Below are 23,748 nucleotides of genomic sequence, written 5' to 3'. Positions count from 1 at the left end.
CAGGGGATTCTTTGGCTTCACAGCAGTGTATTTTTTAATGTCTGTTTATACATCTATTTTTTTTTTCCTCTTCTCTTACCTGTTACTTCATTATTGAAGGCAATGGCTTCCTTTCTATGTCTTTGCATGTGTTTTCTCTCCTCTGGGTGTAATGCGTAGCAGTAACTGGTATTTTGGTTTTTGGCTTTGGGAAAAAAAAAATTCGTGTGGTTCTGCCAAATTAACTAAAATTATGCATTTTATTTGACAGAAAATCTGATTTAAAGCACAGCATAGTTATCCATTATTTTATGACTTTTGTACTAATGTTAGGGGAAGCACATTGACTGAAACTGCCCACCCTGGCCAGGCACCATAGAAACCATCTGCATGAGTTGTTTTACAACAGGAGGTCCTGGTAAGGAAGACAGAGCTAATAAGCCACTACCAACCAGAAGAGCCAAAAGAAGACACCACATGTCAGACCACCTCCCAGAATCCTTCTCGCTGGCATTTAACTTGGCTGAACAAGCTGTGTACCACCAGGAAGGACTCTGAGCCAGAATGATTGGCTAAAGACAACCTGGAAACTAATCCCATCACCAAAAAACCTGAGACTGTGAGCCATATGGCAGAGCAGTTTGCCTTGGTTTCCCTTACCCTACTGCTCTCTGCTCAGGCACCCTTTCCCAATAAAATCTCTTGCTTTGATAGCTCATGTGTCTCCTTGGACAATTCATTTCTGAGCGTTAGACAAGAGCCCACTTTCGGGCCCTGAAAGGGATCCCCCTTCCTGCAATGCTAATGTCTATCAAAAGTAATCATCTTAGCTTATTCTAATATATAGCTTTTGAATAAAATATAGCTCCATTCTGCTGTACTCTTGAAATACTGAGATATTTTGAGATAATTATCATCTCCCTCAGACTTACCTTCTGAGTGGTAACAGGCAGGAAGGCCAGGGGTCTCCAAACTGAGGAAATAGGCTGCAAGAATCAGACAATTTTTCCCTCTCCCTTAAGCAGCAGGAGGAAACAAACTACTATTCCCAGATTTTTTTTTCCTTCTCCACACAAAATTAAAAGGAGATTTCTCTGTGGAAATGTTTTCCTTAAGTTTCCTATGTTAGTGAAACTATGTATTTGCTTTGGAATTTGCCTTTCTCTGGTTCCACCTAAGACTAACTTTTTTCTTTTCTCAAACCTTGGGCTGATAATAGCTCAGTAAACCAGTATTCATATCAATTGTTTTATGGCTGGGGGATGACACACCTTGTGCCATCCTCTCTCAAAAATGCATATTGTGGGAGATGGGCCTGGTGAAATGCTGTCAGCCTTGAGGTGTCTCTCTTATCTGATTAATAGCTTTCTAACAGACATAAAACAGCTTGCTAAAGACTAGCAGGGGGCACTCTCCATCCCCCTTCTAATGTCTATATCAGAAGCTTTCTCTGTCCCCTTTTTATACCTTAATAAAAGCCTGCTATACAAAAGGTCTTGAGTGATCAAGCCTGGTCTTTGGTCCTGAAGTTAAATCTTCTTTAGAGATCATGAATCCAAAACTATTCATCATAAGCTATCACTTCCAAATGTTCCTAAGAAGACATGGTACTACTTGCTAGATAAAAATGCTTAAATTTCTAGAGAAAACCTATTTAATAAAATTTTGCTAAGTCATCTTTCTATTTGAAATCCCTCCAGATTATCCAGTCCCTTGTCTTTAATTACAGTTATATATGTAATCACTCATTTTTTCTCCTAAGACCTCATATAAAAAGTTTTCTATCTTTAAAGTGTGAATCGTATTAATATTTACTATCAATATAAAAGTTTGTCACTTTCTAGATTAATAATATAAATTCCTTAATTCTTATCATCTGTATTTTCTGACTGATTCATATATTAATCACTCTATATTCACACTTCTTTTTAAAAATCTTTCATAATTTCTAATTATTTCATTATTAACTATATAAGTTCCAAAAGAACATTTGGATTCCTCATTTTAAAATGAGTAAATACTCATTGAGCTGTAAGCTTTATTATATCTAAGTAAAACTATTAAAATTCACTGTTTATTTTTAAATTGATGATTCACAAGTGGAGTGAATTGACTTGAGATTTGGAGTCATTTGACTTGAGATTCCTATACTAGAGATGTCAATATTATTTTAATTTATTCCTTTTCTGAAAACTTGACATTTGTGGTCACTTTCTCTTGATTCCAGTACTGATTGTCTTGTCACTGTCTCCAGATACTATATAACTAGTTAATTTTTCTTCCATGAAATAATTTGACTTCCTAAGATTTTTATTTGCTCTCTTACTCTTTCATTAGTATTATGATTACTGCATCTATATGTCTTCACTCAATATTTTTTTCTGAATACCAGATCTTAACAAATGCTTGCTAATTATAAATTTTATGATATCCTTCTTTCATCTTATTTTCATGTCCAATTCTGAACTATTATCTCTCCATGAATCTATCACTCTTTTAATATTAACTTCAATTTTTAAGTCATTCTCCATCTTATTAATGATGTTTCTGCTCAGGAGTAATGTAGGATAGGAATAAGGTCCTTAGAAGGGAAATATATGAATTTTCAAAAATACTGCCCATTCACATGCAAGAATTCTTGAGCTATCTTACATTCTCATTAGCGACATAAACAGAAATAGCATTTTCTTTCATCACAATCTCAAAAATCATTTTCTATTGCTTAATTAAAAAAAAACACTTTGTAAACCTATTTGTAAGAAATGGTTTCTCATTCTTATAATTGTATAAATTTTCATTACTGATTTGAGTAGCTGTTTTATATGTTTATTAGTGATTCAGATTTCTTCTTCAGTAAATTGCCTTAAAATCACTGCTTTATCCCTTGTGAAAGCAAAATGATAGAAACATAATTTCATAGTTTTCATATATATTTCCAATTCTCATGCAGTCATGGCAGGCTATGGTCCATAGGGTCGCAAAGAGTTGGACACGACACAGCACAGCACAAAGTACAGCTTACTTAGTATATAGTTGAATGTTTGTGTGTATGAATGTACACACTTAAAAATCATAAGCATCAGTGCATTTTAGGCCTCATAATGATTTTAAAACTCTGATTCTTGCAAACTACTAATGTGCATGGGACTGTTCTGAGTGTCTCAAAAATATACACTCATATAATTCACACCATTTTCCCATTATTATAATTTCCACCCCATTTAACAGACATAAAAACTGAAGCAGAGAGAATATGCTAATTTTCCCATGGTTACATATCTAGTGAGAAGGCTGAGTTGTGAAGACAAGTCTCTGACTGCAAAGTTTTTTCCTGACTATATAATATCCAGGGAGAGAAAGAAATACCAAAGTCTAATATTTGTTTTCATGTGTGTATCCTAAGTCACTTCAGTCGGCATTGGTAAGCAGGTTCCCTATCACTAGCACCACCTGGGGAGCCATAGGCAATGAAATTAAATTAGGCAAAGTTTGAGATAGGAATGAACTAAATAGTTCTGGATTTCTTGGAGGATTATGCTTCAAAGTATATCTTTCAGAAGAACCATAAATATGTCTGCAAAAAAAAACAGAGCATGATAATCCAGGCTATCCCAAGTATAGAGTCTCTAAGAGAGCTTGTCTGGTGATTCCATAGACACAAACAGTAAAAACATACATTTGGAAGTAAACAATGAAAAGTCAATATTGAGTTGTATAAACAAAATGAGATCATCTCTGTAAAGATGAAAACTAAAACATAGAAAGGCCATTAAAAGAAAATAAGAAATAATCGCATAGAGGAAAAATATTTTAAAAGATGCACAGTTGCCTTAATGTCAAAAAAGTAATAGAGTGACACTAGCAATGAACAATAAGAAAATAAAATTAAGTAAACAGTTCATATGTCATACCATAAAAAGAATAATATATTTACTAATAAATTAAACAAAATAATGGATTTTTAGGCTTGCAAAATTTTGAGGAAAAGAAACACTAAGAGAAAGAAATTCAAAGATATTCTGTGTCAATCAATCAGAGGAATATTATTGTTAAGTTGGAAAACATCCCCCAAATTGATTTATAGATGCAATACCATCTCTATAAAAAAGTTCCAGCTGCTCTTTTTTCAGAATTGTCAAGCTAATCCTAAATTTTATACGGTATTTCAAGATACCTAGAATATCTTAAGCAAGTTTTACCAGAACAAAGAGAATTCACACTGTAAGGGGAATATGCTATTTCCTTGGTTCTGTCTCGTCACAACAAAAATTTGAAACAATGGACGTTAAAGCCCTTCGCTTGTTACAGCTCTCAGACAGTGTTATAGCTCTGTGTTACAGTTCAGTTTTAATTTAGAAAATAAAGGAAAATATATCCTCGAGGCATGAGGGCATGCCAAACCAAAAGACGCGAAGAGAAGAGAGAGAGAGAGAGAGACTTCCCTCTCCTTATATGTTTTTTCCTCCCCCTGGGCCTGGCGTATGTAAACTGGACTGGCCAGGAGTGCTGTTTGTTTTACCCGATGTCCTTACTCTGGTTCTCTGACCTTCCTTTTTTCTATTTTCATGGGCTTTTTCCTTCCTTGTCAAAAGAAGGAAGGGAATACCATCACCATTCTGGACTCCTTTTTCCTATACTAACTACCTTACAACACTTTCTGAGTTTTCATTTACATTGAAACTATGGTGATCAAGGCAGTACAGCAATAACAAAAGAATAAATATGTAGATGCATGAAATAGAATTAACAGTTCAAGAGTAATTATATCCATCTATGGTCAACTGATTTTTCTACAGATGTACCAAAAATAAAAATAATGGAGAAAGCAGTGTCTCTTCAATAAATGGTGCTGTGACAACTGGATACAGCAAAGCAAAATAATAAAGTTGACCTTGTCTCACGCTATACACAAAAAATTACTTCACAGGGACCAATGACATAAATATAAGAACTAAAACTATAAAACTCAAGAGGGAAACATTGATCTTTTGACTTTGTATTAAACGATGATTTTCCAGAAATTATGCAAAAATCTTAAGCATTAAAATGTTAAATACTTTGGACTACATCAAAATAAAACAAATTTATAAATTCTAATTCTAAGGATGTTAAAAATAGAGCGAAAACACAACACATTGAAAGGGAAAATATTTGCAAAATCTATCTGATAAGAGTCTATTATCCAGAATATAAAAGAAGCCTAAAAACTCAACAACAAAAATACATTTATAACCAATTTTGTGAGGAATAGTTTGAGATGAGGCAAATAAGAAAGGAAGATGACCTCAACAGAGACAGGTTACCTTTTATTCAGGCAAAGAGGGGTGACAGTTGGTCTAATGACCGGGCTAAACATGTGAGGGATCAGGGAGGGTTCTTATTTAAGGGAAGGTTTCAATCAGTGTGCTTCCCCCAACAGTATCACCTGACTAGGATAATAAGGGAGTATATCTGAAAGTGAAAGTTGCTCAGTTGTATCTGACTTGTTGTGACCCCATGGACTATACAGTCCATGGAATTCTCAAGGCCAGAATACTGGAGTGGGTAACCTTTTCCTTCTCCAGGGTATCTTCCCAACCCAGGGATTGAACCCAGGTCTCCCACATTGCAGGCGGATTCTTTGTCAGCTGAGCCACAAGGGAAGACTTGATATTATCCTGACTATGTGGTTTAGTCCCTAAGTCATATCCGACTCTTGTGACCCCATGGACTGTAGCCTGTCAGGCTTCTTTGCAGGAATGGCCAAGAGGAGCCACCCTGAGTCCGAGGTCAGGGGCAACAGCTGGGAGGAGCCACCCCACACCTGAGGCCAGGGGCGGCGGCCGGGAGGACCAACCCCACATCCAAGGAGCGGTGGCTGCTCAGGCGCAGAAGGGCCTAGAGGTGCTATCCCACATTGAAGGTCAGGAAAGGCAGCGGTGAGGAGATATCCTTCGTCCAAGGTAAGGAGCAGCGACTACACTTTGCTGGAGCAGACGTGAAGAGATACCCCATGACCAAGGTAAGAGAAACCCAAATAAGATGGTAGGTGTTGCAAGAGGGCATAAGAGGGCAGACACACTGAAACCATAATCACAGAAAACTAGTCAATCTAATCACACTAGGACCACAGCCTTGTCTATCTCAATGAAACTAAGCCATGCCCACGGGGCAACCCAAGATGGGTGGGTCATCGTGGAGAGGCCTGACAGAATGTGGTCCACTGGAGAAGGGAATGGCAAACCACTTCAGTATTCTTGCCTTGAGAACCCCATGAACAGTAGGAAAAGGTAAAATGATAGGATACTGAACGAGGAACTCCCCAGGTCAGTAGGTGCCCAACACGCTACTGTAGATCAGTGGAGAAATAACTCCAGAAGGAATGAAGGGATGAAGCCAAAGCAAAAACAATACCCAGCTGTGGATGTGACTGGTGATAGAAGCAAGGTCCGATTCTGGAAAGAGCAATATTGCATAGGATCCTGGAATGTCGGGTCCATGAAACAAGGCAAGTTGGAAGTGGTCAAACAAGAGATGGCAAGAGTGAATGTCGACATTCCAGTAATCAGCAAACTAAATGGACTGGAATGGGTGAATTTAACTCAGATGACCATTACATCTACTACTGCCGGCAGGAATCCCTCAGAAGAAATGGAGTAGCCATCATGGTCAACAAAAGAGTCCGAAATGCAGTACTTGGATGCAATCTCAAAAACGACAGAATGATCTCAGTTTGTTTCCAAGGCAAACCATTCAACATCAGAGTTATCCAAGTCTATGTCCCAGCCAGTAACTCTTAAGAAGATAAAGCTGAACGGTTCTATGAAGACCTACAAGACCTTTTAGAACTAACACCCAAAAAAGATGTCCTTTTCATTACAGGGGACAGGAATGCAAAAGTAGGAAGTCAAGAAACACCTGGAGTAACAGGCAAATTTGGCCTTGAAATGTGGAATGAAGCAGGGCAAAGACTAATAGAGTTTTGCCAAGAAAATGCACTGGTCATAGCAAACACCCTCTTCCAACAACACAAGAGAATACTCTACACATGGACATCACCAGCTGGTCAACACCGAAATCAGATTGATTATATTCTTTGCAGCCAAAGATGGAGAAGCTCTATGCAGTCAACAAAAACGAGACCAGGAGCTGACTGTGGCTCAGATCATGAACTCCTTATTACCAGATTCAGACTGAAATTGAAGAAAGTAGGAAAACCGCTAGACCATTCAGGTATGACCTAAATCAAATCCCTTATGATTATACAGAGGAAGTGAGAAATAGATTTAAGGGCCTAGACCTGATAGATAGAGTGCCTGATGAACTATGGAACGAGGTTCGTGACATTGTACAGGAGACAGGGATCAAACCATGCCCATGGAAAAGAAATGCAAAAAAGCAAAATGGCTGTCTGGGGAGGCCTTACAAATAGCTGTGAAAAGAAGAGAGGCAAAAAGCAAAGGAGAAAAGGAAAGATATAAGCATCTGAATGCACAGTTCCCAAGAATAGCAAGAAGAGATAAGAAAGCCTTCTACAGTGATCAATGCAAAGAAATAGAGGAAAACAACAGAATGGGAAAGACTAGAGGTTTCTTCAAGAAAATTAGAGATACCAAGGAACATTTCATGCAAAGATGGGCTCGACAAAGGACAGAAATGATATGGGCCTAACAGAAGCAGAAGATATTAAGAAGAGGTGGCAATAATACACAAAAGAACTGTACAAAAAAGATCTTCACAACCCAGATAATCATGATGGTGTGATCACTCACATCGAGTCGGACATCCTGGAATGTGAAGTCAAGTGGGCCTTAGAAAGCATAACTATAAACAAAGCTAGTGGAGGTGATGGAATTCCAGTTGAGCTATTTCAAATCCTGAAAGATGATGCTGTGAAAGTGCTGCACTCAATATGCCAGCAGATTGGGAAAATTCAGCAGTGGCCACAGGACTGGAAAAGGTCAATACTCATTACCATCCCAAAGAAAGGCAATGCCAAAGAATGCTCAAACTACCGCACAGTTGTACTCATCTCACATGCTAGTAAATTAATGCTCAAAATTCTCCAAGCCAGGCTTCAGCAAATCATGAACTGTGAACTTCCTGATGTTCAAGCTAGTTTTAGAAAAGGCAGAGGAACCAGAGATCAAATTGCCAACATCCCCTGGTACATGGAAAAAGCAAAAGAGTTACAGAAAAACATATATTTTTGCTTTATTGACTATGCCAAAGCCTTTGACTGTGTGGATCACAATAAACTGTGGAAAATTCTTCAAGAGATCGGAATACCAGACCACCTGACTTGCCTCTTGAGAAATCTGTGTGCAGGTCAGGAAGCAACAATTAGAACTGGACATGGAGCAACAGACTGGTTTCAAACAGGAAAAGGAGTGCATCAAGGCTGTATATTGTCACCCTGCTTATTTAACTTCTATGCAGAGCACATCATGAGAAACGCTGGACTGGAATAAGCACAAGCTGGAAGCAAGGTTGCCGGGAGAAATATCAATAACCTCAGATATGCAGATGACACCACCCTTATGGCAGAAAGTGAAGAGGAACTAAAAAGCCTCTTGATGAAAGTGAAAATGGAGAGTGAAAAAGTTGGCTTAAAACTCAACACTCAGAAAATGAAGATCATGGCATCCGGTCCCGTCACTTCATGGGAAATAGATGGGGAAATAGTGGAAACAGTGTCAGACTTTATTTTTTTGGGCTCCAAAATCACTGCAGATGGTGATTGCAGCCATGAAATTAAAAGACACTTACTCCTTGGAAGAAAAGTTATGACCAACCTAGACAGCCTATTCAAAAGCAGAGACATTACTTTGCCGACTAAGGTCTGTCTAGTCAAGGCTATGGTTTTTCCTGTGGTCATGTATGGATGTGAGAATTGGACTGTGAAGAAGGCTGAGCGCTGAAGAACTGATGCTTTTGAACTGTGGTGTTGGAGGACTCTTGAGAGTCCCTTGGATTGCAAGGAGATCCAACCAGTCCATTCTGAAGGAGATCAGCCCTGGGATTTCTTTGGAAGGAATGATGCTAAAGCTGAAGCTCCAGTACTTTGGCCACCTCATGAGAAGAGTTGACTCACTGGAAAAGACTCTGATGCTGGGAGGGTTTGGGGGCAGGAGGAGAAGGGGACGACAGAGGATGAGATAGCTAAATGGCATCACGGACTCGATGGACGTGAGTCTGAGTGAACTCCGGGTGTTGGTGATGGACAGGGACGCCTGGCGTGCTGCGATTCATGGGTTCACAAAGAGTCGGACATGACTGAGCGACCGAACTGAACTGAACTTGCAGGAGTGATAATGGAGGTTTTTAGTCAGGTGGGTATTTGGGGTATTCTTTAGCTGAGATGACAGTCGCGGTTAAGCAGGCAGTGGAAAGGTCCAGGCAGGGGATGGAAAGTGATGCAATCTGTCCAGAGTGTTGGGGTGAGGTTTAAAGTTCAGTTTTGTTATCCCTGAAGTCAGGTGGTTCAGCAAGGGTCTGAGTTCATTATCTTCTTTTTCCAGGCCTTAGGGCAAGGTCGTTATCTTCTTTGAGGTCTTTATCTTCTTTTCTAAGCCTTAAGTGAAGTAGCTCAGTCAGTGTCAGACTCTTTGAGACCCTATGGACTGTGGGCCACCAGGCTTCTCTGTCCGTGGGATTCTCTAGGCAAGAGTATTGGAGTGGGTTGCCATTTCCTTCTCCAAAATTTCTGAAATTTCTATCAATTGTTGATTGGATAAGCAAAGTGTTGTATAACCTTAAGTAGAATATTATTCAGTCACATAAAGTAATAAAGAACTGATATGTGCTTCAACATGAACCTTGAAAACATTATGGTAAGTGAGAGAAACTAGTCACAAAATAATACCACATTTGCAGATTTCGTTTATATGCTACATCCTAAATAGGCAAACGCCACAGAGACAAAGAATAGTGATTGCCTGCAGTTGGGAGAGAAGGGAATGATGAATGAATGCTAATGGGTATAATAGGTATGAGCATCTTTTGGAATTAGATAATGAAAATGTTTGCACTTATCTGTGAATCTACTGAAAAATAACTGAACTCTGCACTTTAAAGTGTTGAATTTCATTGTATGTGAATTTTATTTTTAAAAATCCTGAGAATATATATATATATATTTAGAATATTCTGCATATCTCAAAAATTGTCATTTTTCTAAAAAGAGATGCAACATATTACAACCCATGGAACATTTTGTTTAAGTATAAAGTCTAATTTTAGTTTAAAAAAACATTTACAGAACAATAATAAATTGCACAATAAAGATTGGATTACAGTTATATATACATAAATCAAGTCAATCTCATGAGCATGTAAGGATTGTTTTTAAAAATGTAGATTATTTATGTTTGTAAATTGCAAAAAATTAATGACTCTTTGGTTGCATTGATGTGTGGGCACTCAACAGAACATTAAAACAGCTGTTATGGGCATTCAGAGACCATAAGTTTCCTCTGAGAAAAAAAATTTCCAGTTTTGTGGCATAATTTATAGCAAATATTTTTTTACAGCTGTGTACAAAATCACGATTAGCAATTCTAGAAACTGTTTGTTAGTTTTCTAGTATCTTAAATAGATTTCCGTTATCAATATAAGGTTGAGTGACAAAGTCAATTACAATAAAGATGAAGGTTGTGCAGCTTAAACAAATAGATATTTTATGTGGACTCATTAAAATATTCACTTTCTATTTAAAGGCAAAAAAATGTGTAAGTCTCTGTTAGGTTATCTAGACATATGACTTATTTGACATAATTGTCAATGTTAACTATCAATTTCTAAATTCTTTGGAATTAAGTAGGAAAGAGTCAGGAATAAACGTCAAAACATGGGTTCAAATAGGGCTAAAATGAAGACAAGTTCATTTAAGGTAAGTAATTGTTAAATAGAGATTTAAGTGGTTCGACTCCAACCTTTTGTCTTGGATAAAGCAAAATCATCAGACTTATACCTGAGTTAAAATACAGGTATCCTAAAATCAGGTACTCATGTCTAACAACTAGTGGTATAAAAGAAATTCACAGTGGTGAAGCTGCCTATGCTGTTGTCTAAACTGTCTTCTTTACCTGTGATGTTTATATAAACTATAAATGAAGGTATTTTAAATTGGAAATAAAAGTGGGAGAATAATATACCAGGAAGAATAAGACGATGCAAGGGACTCAAGTTTCCGGGAAGGAGTATTGATCACAGTGGGCACTCAAAGATGCTGTATAAAATTAATTTTCCTTTCCTCAACAGTTTCTGAAATCCTTTAGATACATCTTTGTTTCGAAGACTATAGATGAGAGGGTTCAGCATGGGGGTGAGGATGGTATAAAAGGCTGATACCACCTTGTCCTGGTCTGGTGTGTGATTAGAAGCTGGTCTCATGTACATAAACATGGCAGCTCCATAGTAGAGTCCAACCACAGACAGGTGTGAGGAGCAGATGGTGAAGGCCTTGCGGCGACTTTCCTTGGAATCCATGCAGATGACAGCTTGAAGAACTCGTGAATAGGAACCAATAATCACAGAGACTGGTAAGACCAGCATCACCACACAACAGATAAAAAGCAAATTTTCAAATGCAGAGGTGTCTGTGCAAGACAGAGGTAAAAGGGCAGCAACATCACAGAAAAAGTGATGAATTTCCAGGGAACTGCAATAAGGGAATGAGAGGGCTGCTACAAGCACAATGATCCCATCAAGAGAGCCCAAGATCCAGGAAGCAACAGTCATGAAGACACAGCGTTTCTGATTCATCAGGATGGTATATCGAAGAGGGTGGCATACAGCCACATAGCGATCATAGGCCATGACAGCCAACAGGAAGCATTCAGCTCCAAGTAGGGAGACATAGAAGAATATCTGGATGCCACAGCCTGCTAGAGAGATGGATTTCCTGCCAGACAAGTAGCTGAAGGCCATCTTGGGTACAGTAGTAGAGATGAGCATGAGGTCCATGAGGGACAATTGGCTAAGGAGCAAATACATAGGGGTGTGGAGCTGGGTGTCCAGGTAGATAAGAAGAACCATGAGAGTGTTTCCCATGAAGGCCACTGTGAAGATGCCCAAGACCAGAGAAAAAAGGAAGATGTGTGTGGGTCTATAATCAAAGATTCCTAACAGGATGAAGTCCAAGTTGAGGGTCTGGTTTCTCCAAACCATCCCGGATAATTTGTGTTATCTGCAAGATCCAGAATGGGTAGAAACTTGTTTATTAGTTTTCAAATGCATACCAGGTCAATGTACTCAATGTATTGTATGCACGTATAAGAACTTCTTACCAACCTTCAGTTACCTCCTCTTTGGTCACAATAAGTTATGTGATTTGGTCCATTGTTTTCTAGTCATTTTATCATCCAGACTTCCCAAATAACAACTTCAATAACTATTTTCCCTATTTCCCAGAAAAGAAAAGTGTATATTATTGACTAACTCAAAGGTACCCAGTCAATAGAGAATCTAGGAGAAAAATAATTGCAAGTGTCTGTTGCTGAATTTTATGAAATATCCTTGATTATGTAGTATTCTCTATTGACAGTTGTATTCTTTGTCTTAACATGTCTCCACTTTGTGTCTCCTAACTACAGAATTCCTCTTCTCTTGATTCCTTCTACCATTTTACCTGCTTCTTGTGTATGGTACCAGCCCAGTGAAACATTGCATTGGAACAATATTGTGCTAAGTTACTTAGTCCTGCCCAACTTTTTGCGACTTCATGAACTGTAGCCCACCAGGCTCCCCTGTCCATGGAATTTTCCAGACAAGAATACTGGAGTGGTTGACATTTCCTGTTGTTGCCATTTGCTACTCTAGAGGAATCTTCCTGTTGCAGCAATTGAACCAGCATCTCTTACACCTCCTGCATTGGCAGGCAGATTTTTTATCACTGTGCCTCCTGGGAAGTCAAGATCAATGTTGTTATCCTCAAAGGGAAATCTATATATCTAATTCAGAGAAGGGTTTAGTAATGTACATTTAAACTTTTCCATCTCAGACTAAGCCTTGGAGACTTCTTAATTCACCAAAACTCCCATTATGCTTTTATTTCTCCTTGATATAAACTAATCTATTTTTCCTTAATTTCTCATCATCTTATTTTTAATTCAGCTTTAAACAAAATCTAGGGTTTGTCTCACTCAAATCATACTTTTTGATATTGAATATCCACTGATCCACTGACCCTAGATTGTTTATCTAGGTGAATGTTTATCTTTGTGTAAAGCGTTTATCTTTCATTTCATTAAAAAAAATTCTAAACAAGCAGTGTTTTTCAAATATGTTCTGTAGAATTTTATTAAATTGTAAAGAATAATCTACTATTTTCTCTAACACTTTAGTGAAAAATGGAGATACATCAAGCTTTTTCTATGTAAAATCCACAGCCTAATTGTGACTATTGTAACTATTGTGCACAAGTGCTCAGTTCCTCATTTGTGTCTCTGACTCTTTGAGGCTGCATGGACTATAGCCCTGTGTACGTCAAACCAAATAATGTGTATTTCCAGGGATATAGCAGGTTCCTAAAAATTGTTGTATGACCTATTTTTTAATGATATAAGGCTTATGCCTCTACAACATTTTATGTAGGATAGGAACATTTCTTCAGAATATTTTTGCTGCAAAAATTTTCCCTAGCAAATATCCTATTTATGTATTGATATTCAAAATTAATTTTCATTAATTATACTTAAGGGGCTTCCCTAGTGGCTCAGTTGGTAAAGAATCTGCCTCAAATGCAGCAGACTGAAGTTTGATTCCTGGGTAGGGAAGATCCCCTGGAGAAGGAAATGGCAATCCACTCCAGTATTCTTGCCTAGGAAATCCCATGGACAGAGGAGCTGGGCAGAAGAAATATCCTCGGAGATATTTTTGCTGTTAACAGAGTACTAAAATTCCATGCCTTTATTTCAATGGAGTTAAAATGATATGTCAGTATTAAAAAAAAAGTTCATTCCCTGTTCAAACATTTGAGCATAGTAGAGAGCCTTACAGAATCAGATATGCTGGATATTGCAATTGGGGAATAATTCCTTAAGTCACAAATTCCTTTCTTTGTATAACAAGTGTGTGTTAGGTATTTTCACCTATTTAAATGACGACTATGTGTTGAGAGAATCCAAACTTTCTACAACAAAATATATATAAAAATTTTAATAACTCTATAAATAAATAAATATAGTCTTATTTCCAAGGTAGTCAACATAAAGAACTGCCAACTTCTTTCTTTATTCTCTTAATTTAAAATTTGGATTCAATGTTACAATTAAATATGAAATTGGAAAATTCTGACATTCAAGATACTTACATACTTTCATCCGTCTGTATTCTTTCATGCCAATTGTAATGGAAATTGAAGAATAAGACCCAGAGAGGTGAAACACACACATACACACACACTTTAAAGAAAAGAAATGACTTAATGAGAGAAAAATTAAATGTATGGAAGACTTTTAGTGGCATATGAGGAAATGAGTGGTTAAAAAAAAAGAGCTGATAACATAAAGGAAAAGAGAAAAACAAGACTAATGGCTCAAAGTCTTAGATGATTAGATACTCTGAAATATTAATGGATATGGAAGAAGAAAAGACAGCATAAATCATGGACCCTGATATGCATAGGGCTCTGGAAGAATACACAACTACACTGGAGTCAAGCGTTCTCTAGACTTTATGATATTGCCAAACTGAAGGTTTCCATTCATGTACTTCAAAATATTCCATATTCCCACATCTTGGAAGACTTTCACAGACTGTGAAAAGTGAAAGTGAATGTGCTCAGTCATGTCTGACCCTGGGACCCCATGGGCTGTAACTCACCAGGCTCTTCTGTCCATAGAAATCTCTAGACAAGAATACTGGAGTGTGTAGCCATTCCCTTCTTTAGGGAATCTTCTTGACCCAGGGATAAAACCCAGGTCTCCCACATTGCAGGCAGATTCTTTACCATCTGAGACACCAGGAAAGCCTCACAGACTGTACAGTTTCACAACTCAAAATGCATTGAATTCTTCTTTTCTTTGCTTTGATGGCACTAATTCCAAGAATTTTACTAACTGGTATATTTTGTGAGATATTTGGAACATAAACAAGGAAATGGGGTTCTCTTCTGTTTCACATCACTTTCTCCAATAATTTGTAAACTGAAACGTTGTACTATGTGGTGTCTAGGGAATTTTTCATAACTAAACATTCATGAGTCTCTTTCAAAGCAGTATATTGAAATAGTATGGTTTATGATTATTTTATGAAGCCTTTTGAGGTGTGTCTCTAACAATTGGAAGATATATATGTATATCATATTTATCCAATAAATATGTCTAATAAATGAAAGATAATTTACTAAGGAGAGCAATTCTCTGTTTTCTCTTCTCTCTTATGAATGAGAAAGAGAGACAGGATGTGAAAGGAAATGATAATACTTCCATGATATTGTGTAAAACTGTATACAGTATGCTAAACATAGAAATATACATCAAATTTTAATAATAAAGATGAGAAAAGTTTTGTATTTGTATAATCTATTGAATGTCAAGATTTTTTTCACACACATTTGCTACTTGATTTTTTTCATGGAAAGCATTTAAGGTCCATAGGGAAGGTAACAGAGTCTCAGAAAAAAGATCATTTTGTATTTATACTTACAGGTAGTGAGTCACCTAAAAAATCCTAGAATCTCTGAACTGGAAAGTGATAATCACTCTCTGACTCTGGTTCTATTGCAGGCTTTCTTTCTGTCTCTTCTAGAAACATTTAGCAGCAGCTACTCAGATGGTCCAAAGGAGCCACATTTTCAAAGACTGAGTCATCATATGGTATCATGGACCTTAAATTCTTTACCTCCACAGAGAATTCAGTCCCTTGACTTTAATTATACAAAGGTATGCTCTCTTTCAGATGTTACATTGCATGTCAGAGGGCCACACAGTGGGCTTGTTGGTAGAAAGAAAGAGACCTGGGATCAGAGGCTGCAGTGTCTGGTGTTTCACTGGGCCACTCATTATTTGATAGTCTGTCAAAAAAGATTCAACAAAATAAAAATAAGTAAATTGGACTCCATTCAAAATTAAAACTCCTGTGCTCCAAAGGACACAATCATCATGTGAAAACTCTACATATGAAATAAAACAGAATATTTATAAACCATATACTTGATACAGACTTAATATCCAGAATGTATTTTAAAAACTCTACAACTCAGTAAACTGATAAAAAATGGGCAAAGAATGTGAATGGATGTTTCTCCAAAGAAGATATACAAATGACCAATAAGCCAGTGAAAAGATACCCAACATACTGCTGCAGCTGCTGCTAAGTCACTTCAGTCGTGTCCGACTCTGTGCGACCCCATGGACGGCAGCCCATCAGGCTCCCCGACTGGGATTCTCCAGGCCAAGAATACTGGAGTGGGTTGCCATTTCCTTCTCCAATGTATGAAAATGAAAAGTGAAAGTGAAGTCGCTCAGTCGTGCCCGACTCTTAGCGACCCCTTGGACTGCAGCCCACCAGGCTCCTCCGTCCATGGGATTTTCCAGGCAAGAGTACTGGAGTGGGGTGCCATTGCCTTCTCTGAACATACTAGTCATTAGGAAAATGCAAATCAAAGCCACAGTGAGATTCATTGTCACACCCATTAGGAAAGTGATTATCAAAGTACAAACAAACAAAAACAAACCAACAACAAAAAATATTAGCCAGCATTTGGTGAAATGGAAAACCTTTTGCATTGTGTGAATGTATAATTTTGCAGCAAATATGAGCAACAATATGGTGCAAATGAAAAAAAAAAAAGATACTATGCAACCTAACAACTGTACCTCAGGGTATATACTCAAAATAATTAAAAGCATAGACTTGAAAAGGTTTTTATAAACCTATATTCACAGAAGCATTGCTTGCAATATTTAAAAAGCAATTCCAAGTAAATATCCATTATCAGTAGAATGTTCCTTCATGGATGAACTTTGAGGACATTATTCAAAATTTAATAAGCAAGTCAGAAAAGGTAAATACTGTCTGATTTTACTTTTATAAGCTTCCAAGAATAATCAGATTCATAGGGCAAAAAGTGGAATGTTTCTTGCCAGAGTCTCGGGGATAAATGGTGAATTATTGTTCAATGAGTATAGAGTTTCAATTTTATATGATGAAAAGTATTATGGAAATTGAGTTCACAATGATGTAATGTGCTTAATGCTGCTGAAATATACACTTAAAATATTTAATATGTTCATTTCATGTTTTGTATATTTTACCACAATTAAAAAAATAAATAAAAACATACAGGTCACAAATCACAAAGAAAAGCCCATAAACTTTTCTTAAGTAAAGAACACTGAAGAAGTAAGTCAAAGAAGGGAGATTTCATTATTTATTTGACTTTGATTATTTTGCTATATAAAATGCATTATTGAAATGTGTGGCAACATTTAAATGCATATTGATGCAGACTACCATCTAATCCTCATGCATCAAAACAAATTTCATGATTTGGGCAATTTTACTTGGTTAAGTAGAATAATGTTCTTGATTGTAAGGAAACTGCTAATTTTTAGACTGATAGTTCAAACTCTCAAATGGCTCTGAAAAGAAATTAAATTTGTGTTTTGTATTGCAACACAAATAAGTTTTAAAAACCTGTAAGAGTACACATCATATGAAAAAATAGTTCTTTTTTGATAAAATTGAAATAACTGCTCATACTTAAAGAGGCAGTTTTACATTTTCTTTATTAGATATTGTAAAATTATCAGTTGACTTGGTTTTAAAATTTCAGTAATACGTGAACATTTCGTGCTAAATATGATAGAATTTTTAGCCAATTTTTTCACCCATCCTATTCATCCCAGGCTTCAGGCACAGAAACTGTTTTTAACCATATGCTCTAGCTGTGTTTTATCAATAGTATGTTACAAAGGCCTATGAGTAAATCAGACTGAATACGTTAGCTCCAAGGTGGCAGGCAAATAGGTTAAAGGTCATGGTTTCCTTGATTTTATTTACTTCTGTTTTTCTGTACTAACTCCTGAGATCTGAAGCAAACTTGCCCTGATTCATTTGAAGGTTTCAAAAGTACCTCATGTTTGGAAAAGATGATTTGTGGCTATACTTTGAGAGATACATGCCTTGAGAGATAAACAGTGGTCAATCGCCTCAAACTGGCTCTGATCTGACCTCAGAAATTCAGCTATGCAGATGAAAACTGGAAGTGTCTGAAAGTTACTTTTGCTTCATTTTGCTAAGATCTTTGCACCAAGAGGGAATTTGCACAGTTTGTGCTGTGTGCACAGTAGGATGGAAAACTGCACACACCTCAACTGCCCCTGAAGACTTTTTCCCCCTTTCCTAGAGTCCTATTACCTGTCTGCCTTTTAACTCTTATAATTCTCTTACTCTACTCCCTTCAGGCGCAAGGTGTTTTTTGGATATGAACTTTCCTTCTCCATTCTGTGAACCTCAAATAAAAACCTGTCTTACTTACACCAAACTCAGTTTCATTATTGGCAGCATAAACCTGAGTGGGAAAGAATTCCCTGACAAAGTCAAAGAGAGTTTAGGTTTGGTTAGCACCCGAGAAAGGGGAACTTACATCTAATTTGGTCACATATTAAATAATGTTGCTAGATATAAATCAGTATAATAAACTGCTTTATTTCTTATCTAGTAAATAAAGTGGAATAACAAAAGTACAATTATTTAAAATGTTATAAAATTTCATTTATCCAAAAGTAAAAAATATGCTTAGGTTCTAATGATATAGCAGAGAAAAAGAGAGAGAGAGCAAATGTAGGTCTTATGCAGCTAACATCCAGATGCAAGACTGTTAGCCAGATTGAGCAAATAAAAATGCAGGATGCAAAAAATTTGTATATCAGAACAACAAATAATATCCTTAGTATATGTGCTCCAATTATTGCATGAGACAAGCCTATTTTAATAATAGAAATAGTTATTTGATATTCAAATTTAATTGGGCACATCTTATTCTTATCTGGCAACAATATTTAAATCATGGATTGAACAAATTTTAAGTTTACCAAAATCTAATTTTGATAAGAATAGAGAGAAATGGAAACTCAGATATGTTCCTGTGGACAATGTAAATTTTTACAACTATTTTGGAGATAAATTTGGAAACATTAATAAAATTAATATTAGAAAAAATATTATATACTTCCTATTAATATGTTAGTAATACTTGAGCATATTTTCAAAGAAACATATAGGTCTGAGCATTAATATAACTGTTACATTTTCAAACATGGATGGAAATGTGTACCTTATTAAAATTGAAAAATAATCATGTGGCCTTATGTATTGACAGGGAAGAATTTCACAAAAAGGCTTCTGAAAGAAAAGAGCAAACTATGCAAAATGGTACTGGGTGTCTACAGATGCAGACATGAATATTAAAAACATAACAAGGCATTATATGGAGGCTATGAGACATACTGTACAGACCACCAAAGATGAATGGGTCGTAAGAGAGAGTTTTGACAAAACTTGGTTTAGTGGAGGAAGGAATGGCTAACCACTTCAGTATTCTTGCCTTAAGAACCCCATGAGCTGTATGAAAAGGCAAAAAGATAAAACACCAGAAGATAAGCCCCTAGGTGGGAAAGGGTCCAATATGTTACTGGGGAAGAGCAGAGAAATAGCTCCAGAAAGAATGAAGGGACTTGGCCAAAACAGAACCAATGCTCAGTGGTGGATGTGTCTAGTGGTGAAAGTAAAGTTTGATGGTGTAAAGAACAATATTGCATAGGAACCGGGAATGTTAGGACCATAAATCAAGATAAGTTGGACATGGTCTAGCAGGAGATGTCAAGAGTGAACATCAACATATTAAGAATCAGTGAGCTAAAATGGACAGGAATGGACAAATTTAGTAGAGATGAACAGTATATCTACTACTGTGGGCAAGAATCCCTTAGAAGAAATGGAGTAGCCCACATAGTCAACAAAAGAGTCTGAAATGCAGTACTTGGGTGCAATCTCAAAAAAGACAGCATGATCTTGGTTCATTTCCAAGGCAAAACATTCAGTATAACATTAATCCAAGTCTATGTCCCAATTACTAAAGCGAAAGAAATTGAAGTTGACCAGTTATCTGAAGACCTATAAGATCTTCTAGAACAAACATTAAAAAAAAAAAAAAAAGATGTCCTTTTCATATAGGGGAGTTTGGCCTTGGAGTACAAAATGAAACAGAGCAAAAGCTAACAGAGTTTTGTCAAGAGCACACACTGATCATAGCAAACACTTTCATCCAACAACACAGGATACGATTCTACACATGGCCATCACCAGATGATCAATACTGAAATTAGATTGATTATATTATTTGCAGCTGAAGATGGAGAAGCTCCACATGGGCAACAAAAACAGGACCTGGAGCCAATTATGGATCAGATTCAGTACAGTTCAGTTGCTCAGTCGTGTCCAACTCTTTGCGACCCCATGAATTGCAGCACACCAGGCCTCCCTGTCCATCACCAACTCCCGGAGTTCACTCAGACTCACGTCCATTGAGTCTGTGATGCCATCCAGCCATCTCATCCTCTGTCGTCCCCTTCTCCTCCTGCCCCCAATCTCTCCCAGCATCAGATCTTTTCCAATGAGTCAACTCTTTGCATGAGGTGGCCAAAGTACTGGAGTTTCAGCTTTAGCATCATTCCTTCCAAAGAAATCCCAGGGTTGATCTCCTTCAGAATGGACTGGTTGGATCTCCTTGCAGTCCAAGGGAAACTCTCAAGAGTCTTCTCCAACACCACAGTTCAAATGCATTAATTCTTCAGCACTCAGCCTTCTTCACAGTTCAACTCTCACATCCGTATATGACTACTGGATAAACCATAGGCTTGACTAGATGGACCTTAGTCGGCAAGGTAATGTCTCTGCTTTTGAATATGCTGTCTAGGTTGGTCATAACTTTTCCTCCAAGGAGTAAGTGTCTTTTAATTTCATGGCTGCAGTCACCATCTGCAGTGATTTTGGAGCCCAAAAAAATAAAGTCTGACACTGTTTCCACTGTTTCCCCATCTATTTCCCATGAAGTGACGGGACCGGATGCCATGATCTTCATTTTCTGAATGTTGAGCTTTAAGCCAACTTTTTCACTCTCATCTTTCACTTTCATCAAGAGGCTTTTTAGTTCCTCTTCACTTTCTGCCATAAGGATGGTGTCATCTGCATATCTGAGGTTATTGAGATTTCTCCCGGCAATCTTGATTCCAGCTTGTGTTTCTATCAGTCCAGTGTTTCTCATGATGTATTCTGCATATAAGTTAAGTAAGCAGAGTGACAATATACACATTTGACGCACTCCTTTTCCTATTTGGAACCAGTCTGTTGTTCTATATCCAGTTCTAACTGTAGCTTCCTGACCTGTATACAGATTTCTCAAGAGGCAGGTCAGGTGGTCTGGTATTCCCATCTTTTGAAGAATTTTCCACAGTTTATTGTGATCCACACAGTCAAAGGCTTTGGCATAGTCAATAAAGCAGAAATGGATGTTTTTCTGGAACTCTCTTGCTTTTCCATGATCCAGCAGATGTTGGTAATTTGATCTCTGGTTCCCTTGCCTTTTCTAAAACCAGCTTGAACATCAGGAAGTTCACCGTTCACATATTGTTGAAGCCTGGCTTGGAGAATACTGAGCATTACTTTACTAGCGTGTTAGATGAGTGCAATTGTGTGGTAGTTTGAGCATTCTTTGGTATTGCCTTTCTTTGGGATTGGAATGAAAACTGACCTTTTCCAGTCCTGTGGCCACTGCTGAGTTTTCCAAACTTGCTGGCATATTGAGTCCAGCACTTTCACAGCATCATCTTTCTGGATTTGAAATAGCTCCACTGGAATTCCATCACCTCCAATAGCTTTGTTCATAGTGATGCTTTCTAAGGCGCACTTGACTTCACATTCCAGGATGTCTGGCTCTAGATGAGTAATCACACCATTGTGATTATCCAGGTCATGAAGATCTTTTTTGTACAGTACTTCCGTGTATTCTTGCCACCTCTTCTTAATATCTTCTGCTTCTGTTAGGTCCATACCACTTATGTCCTTTATCAAGCCCATCTTTGTGTGAAATGTTCTCTTGGTATCTCTAATTTTCTTCAAGAGATCTCTAGTCTTTCCCATTCTGTTGTTTTCCTCTATTTCTTTGCATTGATCACTGAAGAAGGCTTTCTTATCTCTTCTTGCTATTCTTTGGAACTCTGCATTCAGATGCTTATATCTTTCCTTTTCTCCTTTGCTTTTCACCTCTCTTCTTGCACAACTCTTTGTAAGGCTTCCGCAGACAGCCATTTTGCTTTTTTGCATTTCTTTTCCATGGGGATGGTCTTGATCCCTGTCTCCTGTACAATGTCACGAACCTCATTCCATAGTTCATCAGGCACCCTATCTATCAGATCTAGACCCTTAAATCTATTTCTCACTTCCTCTGTATAATCATAAGGGATTTGATTTAGGTCATACCTGAATGGTCTAGCGGTTTTCCCTACTTTCTTCAATTTGAGTCTGAATTTGGCAATAAGGAGTTCATGATCTGAGCCACAGTCAGCTCCTGGTCTTGTTTTTGTTGACTGTATAGAGCTTCTCCATCTTTGGCTGCAAAGAATATAATCAATCTGATTTCGGTGTTGACCAGCTGGTGATGTCCATGTGTAGCGTCTTCTCTTGTGTTGTTGGAAGAGGGTATTTGCTATGACCAGTGCATTTTCTTGGCAAAACTCTATTAGTCTTTCCCTGCTTCATTCTGCATTCCAAGGCCAAATTTGCCTGTTACTCCAGGTGTTTCTTGACTTCCTACTTTTGCATTCCTGTCCCCTGTGATGAAAAGGACATCTTTTTTGGGTGTTAGTTCTAAAAGGTCTTGTAGGTCTTCATAAAACCATTCAACTTCAGTTTCTTCAGCGTTGCTGGTTGGGGCATAGACTTGGATAACTTTGATATTGAATGGGTTGCCTTGGAGACAGAGATCATTCTGTCGTTTTTGAGATTGCATCCAAGTACTGCATTTCAGACTCTTCTGTTGACCATGATGGCTACTCCATTTCTTCTGAGGGATTCCTGCCCACAGTAGTAGATGTAATGGTCATCTGAGTTAAATTCACCCATTCCAGTCCATTTTAGTTTGCTGATTCCTAGAATGTCAACGTTCATCCTTGCCATCTCTTGTTTGACCACTTCCAATTTGCCTTGATTCATGGACCTGACATTCCAGGTTCCTATACAATATTGCTCTTTACAGCATGGCATCTTACTTCTATCACCAGTCACATCCACAAGTGGGTATTGTTTTTGCTTTGGCTCCATCCCTTCATTCTTTCTGGAGTTATTTCTCCACTGATCTCCAGTAGCATATTGGGCACCTACTGACCTGGGGAGTTCCTCTTTCGGTATCCTATCACTTTGCCTTTTCCTACTGTTCATGGGGTTCTCAAGGCAAGAATACTGAGGTGGTTTGCCATTCCCTTCTCCAGTGGACCACATTCTGTCAGACCTCTCCACCACGACCCACCCATCTTGGGTTGCCCTGTAGGCATGTCTTGGTTTCATTGAGTTAGACAAGGCTGTGGTCTTTGTGTGATTAGATTGACTAGTTTTCTGTGAGTATTATTTCAGTGTGTCTGCTCTGTGATACCCTCTTGCAACATCTACCATCTTTGGGGGTTTCTCTTACCTTGGGCGTGGGGTATCTCTTCACGGCTGCTCCAGCAAAGCACAGCCTCTTCCAATGTAAGGAACATCCCAACATACTGACCAGTTAACCCACAC

General features: G+C 37.7%; 1 protein-coding gene across 1 annotated transcript; it reads right to left on the bottom strand.

The window, feature by feature from the left end:
- Positions 1 to 11,179: 11,179 nt before the first annotated feature.
- Positions 11,180 to 12,129, bottom strand: LOC101121172 (olfactory receptor 2M4). Its single transcript, XM_004009434.4, is given in 2 exon segments — positions 11,180 to 11,211; positions 11,214 to 12,129. Coding segments are annotated over 2 exon segments (948 nt in total).
- Between the last annotated feature and the right edge of the window lie 11,619 nt (positions 12,130 to 23,748).

This window comes from Ovis aries, chromosome 5, assembly GCF_016772045.2.
Source record: "Ovis aries strain OAR_USU_Benz2616 breed Rambouillet chromosome 5, ARS-UI_Ramb_v3.0, whole genome shotgun sequence".
NCBI lineage: Eukaryota > Metazoa > Chordata > Mammalia > Artiodactyla > Bovidae > Ovis > Ovis aries.
Note: the sequence above shows the minus strand (reverse complement) of the source record. Positions and strands in the feature narration are given on the sequence as shown.